The 6,363-nt window shown below is 36.1% G+C and overlaps 1 protein-coding gene across 1 annotated transcript; it reads right to left on the bottom strand.

Annotated features, from left to right (window-relative positions):
- Nucleotides 1–1,277: 1,277 nt before the first annotated feature.
- LOC117318760 lies at nt 1,278–4,776 on the bottom strand. Its single transcript, XM_033873711.1, has one exon. It carries the CDS (start codon nt 4,768–4,770, stop codon nt 2,809–2,811), a length of 1,962 nt encoding a protein of 653 aa, XP_033729602.1. The 5' UTR covers nt 4,771–4,776; the 3' UTR covers nt 1,278–2,808.
- Between the last annotated feature and the right edge of the window lie 1,587 nt (nt 4,777–6,363).

Here is a 6,363-nt window from a genome sequence, read left to right as displayed (position 1 = left end):
ACTATTTTTGCTTCCAAAGTATTTTATTTTATTTTTATCAAGCTTCCAGAATATTGCTAAACCTATAAATGTCCCCCTACCGGCCGCTGCTAGCTATTGTTGTCCTTTGCAATTGTCTTCAGTTTGATGCAAATACATGAAGAAATGAAGCCTCTAGAACACTGACAATGCATTTTTATAGTCCCCCTGACCTTGACCCAACAACCCTTAAACTGACACATGTCCAAGATATCATGGTCATTAATTAATGTGTGAATGAATCCACTATAGTGAAGTAATTGTACACGTTTTGAGTAAATGGCAGCGCTATTCATTTCTTTGGGGAATTTTATGAACTGAATACGTATCATTCGAGTTCAACAGTTCCAAACAAATTAAATGCGTCGTTGAGTATATCGTTTTAGACCTAATATGTATTTGAAAATACAAATGGACAAACAAACAAATGCTTCAACAAAAGAATATTTTGATGTTTATTTAAGAAATGTTTAAACACTTGCCAAATGACATTGGCATCGTATAGGGCTAAAACACGCCATGAAAAAAAACCATTATTCATTACAGTGTCAACAGTCAAATAGGAAAAAAAATATCATGCAAGAGGGCTCTTTGAGTCCCCATCGAATGATCTTGATTGGATTTCTGTAAGACTGAGATCCCTTCTCTACTTTTCTCTTTTCTCTCTTAATCGATAAATCTGAGGAAGATACATGAAGACCTTTGTGGGAAATAGCGAAAAAAAAACTTCAACTGTCAAAATTCAAAAAAGCATGGCTGCCTGCCGGCATATTGTTTTCATATCTCTGTGGACCAAGGGAAACTATATGTGGAATTTGGAGAAAAAATCCTTAAATAATTATCTGAGGAATAGCGATAAAGTTTAAGGACAGCCGGACGGACGCTTAACGGCCACTGGACGCCGGACACTGGACGCCAGACAATAAGATGGCGCTAAAGACCTTTGTATATGATCATCGCTTATATCATTACTAACGATAATTAAAGTTTGGATTTTGACAAATCATAACGGTACTTTCTATTGACGTTTAATAATCCGAAATTAGGATCTAAATGAAGCTCCGGCAGTAATAGTGATTATTTTACTGACCTCTACAGCATACATTGTGTTCTTTCATTAAGTAAATGCATTGCAGTATTTCACGAAGAATACACTGTTATCTTTCTAAAAGTAGACACATTGCAGTTTTTCATAACATAATTACATTGCAGTATTTCATAAAGTAATTACATTGCAGACTTTCATAAATAAAATATATTGCAGTATTTTATTAATTATACAACATATTTTACTTAGATCAATTTGACTTAATCGAAAAAGATATTGACTCAAATATAGTATAAAAAGCATACAGTTTGACACGTAAACATCCAAAATCCAGATCTGAAATATTTGGCTATAACTAATAAATCCAAGGGCGAAACATGTAAGAATACAGATACCATACCGGCACAGCTACATAAACTATACAAATGATAAAGGCTGTAATCGGCTTGGTTTTGTCTTTCTCAAATAAGATGGAACAACATCATTACAAATCCAGACTTTTGTTGAGAATATTCCATTGTTCTACGGACCTTACCTTGACAATATTTCCCGAGACCGAAGGCCGAGGTGGATATTGTTCAGGGCAGGTCCCTAAAACCATGGATTTTCCGAAACTAAAGTCTGCAGTTACGTTATTGTACTTATTTAAAGACAAAACTAAATAAAAGTTCCTCTAAAATACCTCATCATATCACCGGAAGTTGAATATAACGTTTCGCCAGGTCCATGGAAAGTTTTATTAACATCTGCTAAAAATACCTTTCAGCATATATGACATACTTTCAACGGACCTGACGAAATATTATATTGACTCCTCGGTGATGTCATGGGGGTATGGCCAAGGAAGTAATTGATGGCATGTGATCTGATTAGGACCAATGAGTGATAGTGCTACATACCGATCATATAATAAATGTTATTACATAATTATACTGGGATCGAGCAGCTTAGACCTGATGGAGAGTTGGAAAAAATCGTCTTGGTAGAGATGGATCCATGCCAAACCCATTAGCTATCTTACAATAATATTTCACATATATAACAAATCACTGGGCTCAAGTCTTTTGTCCTCATCAAACTCCGTGTTAAAGTTAAGTTCAAAACTTGGAGTTATCCGAATCATCAGTATCATATACATATTAAACAACTTCTCGTAGCTTCAAACAATAAGAAAGAAACATGGAATAATAAATTGAAATTCATCTTCGACGCCATATTCCCTTAATGTCTCTTTTTTCATTTGTCAGAACCACGTATAATTTCCAAACCATACTGTGCGAATTCTTAACACTTTACATGCTGTACGCCTCCTTCAGCATGTCTTGGTTCCTCTATGTTAAGTCTTCCTTACAATCTGCCCCCTCCTAATTTCCTTCTGTCCCTCTGGGGATTTATTTTGTTATTCTTTCACATTAATACATAGTGTGCACGGGTTCGCTTCCGGGTATGCGTCTCCAAGCCATGCACAAACTAAAATGGCGGCACTTCCTTAGATACGATGAATGGGACCTAATGTAATCATTGGAGTACATTTCCGAAAAGATTTCTAATTACTGAAACTTCGTATTTTTAAACCTCAATCGGAAGTTCTTTTATTTTGGACTGTAAGCTTTAACAATTTATTTTTCGAATCAGCGATACAAGGTCATCATGTTGAATTATTACACGCAGTACGATTCAGTGATGTTGATAGTGTGCCTAGTATCTAAAAAAATATAGAAAATCAAGTTTTGTCGTTATAGTTAATGCTCCAGTCGTTCTATCCTCTCCATAGCAGGATTTTGATGTTGATAACCTCTTGTACCACCCAGAGAGTCCTTGTATTCCCTGCGAGCACTGCGTAGGTCACCGACCATTTCGTAACAGATTCCTAAGAGGTTGTGGACAATCCAGTATTTGCTTCCTCCCTGGTACTTATCATATTTCACGGCCCGAAGTTCGATCAGTGCTGCGTCACGTCTTCTTGTATCGTTAAGCTCATGGTAACACAGGAAGGTCAGGAACACGGCGTAAGGGAGTGGTGGGATTAGCAGTTTTATACTACTGACGTTCGTTAGCTCTTGTTGTAAATGGACTGGACAGAAATTTGGATATGGTTGTGTCAAAAACATGTATGATACACATGCTTGCTGAAATTTGTGTAGAAGACTATACCCATGCCCACAGTAAAGATGTTCGTATCTATCATGACCCTTTTCACTCATACAATCAACGAAAATTTTCCACGAGGAAATAAGGTGTCCACACATTTCCAGTGTTTTCAAGTAATTCCCAGTCTGGTAGTGATAGGTTGCCAACGTCAGTAGACCTGGACTTGTACAAGTTACGGCAAGTGGTGATATAAACTTCTTACATTTCCTAAGAGATTTATACTTCTGTTTGTTTCCTCCGAGGGAAGCTTGTTCCTCAAATGCCTCCATCCCTTTAAAAGAGAGTGCATGTACTGTATTGAAGTAAGCTATTAATTCATCCATGTCCGACATTGATTTGCTCAGAAGTTTCAAAGCGGGCAGTACATCAGTTGCACGAAACAAAACGAAGGACCGTACGAATATTGTGAAATCAGTTTCTCTTTCTGATTGTGCTGGTGTAGGCAGTACTATTTCCCAGGCCCCATTTTTCACTCTCTGGATATACTCTCCTATAGATGATTGGAAGAATGTTCCTATTGATAGACAACGCCATGTCATATCACGGAGTTTAACAAGTAAACGGAGGAGTTTTTGTTGATTGTGACCATGAACTTTCCCAAGGAACATATTATTCTTGTATATAAAGTAATTAGGACAATATCCTGCTCTCACCCACGTGGCCAAAATATTTAAACACAGCATGAAACAAAGAAATGTATTCTTTTCTTCCCATAAAGAAAAAGGTGTGTTTTCTACTGCATGGAGTATAGTTGTTTTGATAATATATGACGAGATGATATCTGTATCCCCATATATTTGTTTTAACTTCCCAGATATCTGTTTGAAAAGGTACTTGAGAAGACAGTACACTAGGAACTGGACATGACTGAGAGAATGAACGAGTTTGCGTTCCGCAGTCGCGAATGAAATTCTCCATTGTAGGAATGTGTCGGCTGACGTTTTATCTCCTACAGGGACAAGATGACAACCACCTTGTACTATCTTATCTCTCAAACATTTATCCGGCCAGTTATACAATCGAGGTCTGCTCACCCACTCGTTGCTCTCGCTTGGCCAACTAGTACAAACGAACACACGCACTAAATCGATATCTGATTCTGTATAAGTTATTTTACTCGTAGTAGTAGCTGCTCCACGAGTGTTTACGGTAGTCCTGAATACATCACATACTTGATCTGATAGCGACCGTGCAAACATTTCACTTGATACAAAGTGTACATCTCCAACAGGTACAATCGAATTAAACAAGTCTGAAGTGCACGTCCGTCCTTTCAGCTGCAATTTTACATAGCCAGGTCGGCTGTTGGTATCTCTCATAATAAATACCGTTTTATTAGCAATATCTGGTGTGATACTGCTTTGTTGGTCAGGACATATAACTACCACAGAGTTGTGAATTAGCATTTGATCTTGGTCCGAGCCCATCATCTTAATTCCTTCTGCTGAACTTCCTGTGTTAATTGTTTCTGATTGTGTTTTATCACAGTTACTTAATTGCTCACGTACAAGTGTCAGCTTCCTCCTGGCGGCAACCATTTCTCGGCTCCCCATCGTCCTGTCCAGGACACGATATAGAATCCAGGAATCTTCGTACAGCTCTCCCTGGTCGGACATCTCAGTGATATGTCAAAAGCCCTATTACAAAATAGAAATAACAATTTCAATACGAAGAGTAAATAATTATTTTTGGTGATAGCTATAAAATCTTGATCTCCATTTATAAATGTTTATCATTTTCCTTAAAACAAACACAAAAGTATATATTTTAATATTCGTGATGTCGAACCTATGTCAATATAATTCATTCCAACACGTTTTGATAAGTTCTATGAAATATGGTGTACATATCAATCTAATGTATCTCATGTACATCACACATGTACAGAATGACGTATGCATCACACACATACGGAATATCATGTACTTCATACACATACGGAATATAATGTACATCATACATGTATAGGATATCATGTACAGCATACACATACAGATTATAATCTACATCATACATACGGAATATCATATACATCTCACAAGTACGGAATTTCATATACATTTCACACAAACAGAATATCATATACATCATACACATACGAAATATCAAGTACATCATATTCATACGGAATACAATATACATCATACATGTGCGGACTATAATATACATAACATAAAAACAGAATATCATATACATCATTCACGAGCAGAATATGATGAACATAACACACAAACAGAATATCATATACTATAACATATAAGTTCATTATACACATACGGAATATATTGTATATCATACACATACGTATATATTATATCTTGTATTTCAGTGTATCGTAGAGTATCGTAGAGGAGTGGACATTTCAAGTCTAAATTTAATTATATTGGGAATATCATATACATATGTACATTACACACAAACAGAATATCACATACAGAATGTACATCACACAAGTACGGAATGTCATGTATACAATTATGAGATATTAAGTACATATGTCACATTTCTATTAAACGTTAGACTCATTGATTGTTAAGTATATGCCTCTATTCCCTGTGAATATCCATCATTATTTCCTTAATCAAAAATGGCATTCTTACCAAGAAGGAAGACTTACCTGAGGATTGAAATATTTTATAAAAAAAAAGATACAACGGGAAAAAGAATTTTGTCAAAAACTTTTCTTAGAAACCATGTCACAGTTAGATTACTGACATGGACCTGAAATAATTATTATGACAGTATACTGCCTGTTATATTTTTAGTAACAACGACGTTGACCTTGACATTAGGACATTTTAAACCCCTGTTCTAAAACCTCATATCACATAGAAGTTCGAAGATAATTTCCAATTACAAACGTTCTACGCTAGATTGAAGGACAGAAGGACAACAATTACTGAAGGTCACTCGCCATGAGGGTCTAAGGCGAGGAGGTAGTTATATTCGCCTGTTCAAAGTGAACAAGTGAAAGTTAATTTTCATTACGGTACCAGACGAATGTTAATTTTGATGTACACAACAATGGGCCTTTTTATGCATTGGTTGGTCGCCATCGCTGACTTAGAGGACATTCGTACAAAATCTATATGATTATTTCCAGAGTTTTCACACTATTTGAAATTTATATGACCTCAGCTTAATGT

The sequence above is a fragment of the Pecten maximus genome, unplaced genomic scaffold, assembly GCF_902652985.1.
Source record: "Pecten maximus unplaced genomic scaffold, xPecMax1.1, whole genome shotgun sequence".
Classification (NCBI taxonomy): domain Eukaryota; kingdom Metazoa; phylum Mollusca; class Bivalvia; order Pectinida; family Pectinidae; genus Pecten; species Pecten maximus.
The sequence above is the reverse complement of the archived record's forward strand: the minus strand, read 5'-3'. Positions and strand labels throughout refer to the sequence as shown.

Coding starts and splice junctions, on each gene's coding strand:
- LOC117318760 (XM_033873711.1), bottom strand. CDS start 4,770: ATGGGGAGCCGAGAAATGGTTGCCGCCAGGAGGAAGCTGACACTTGTA.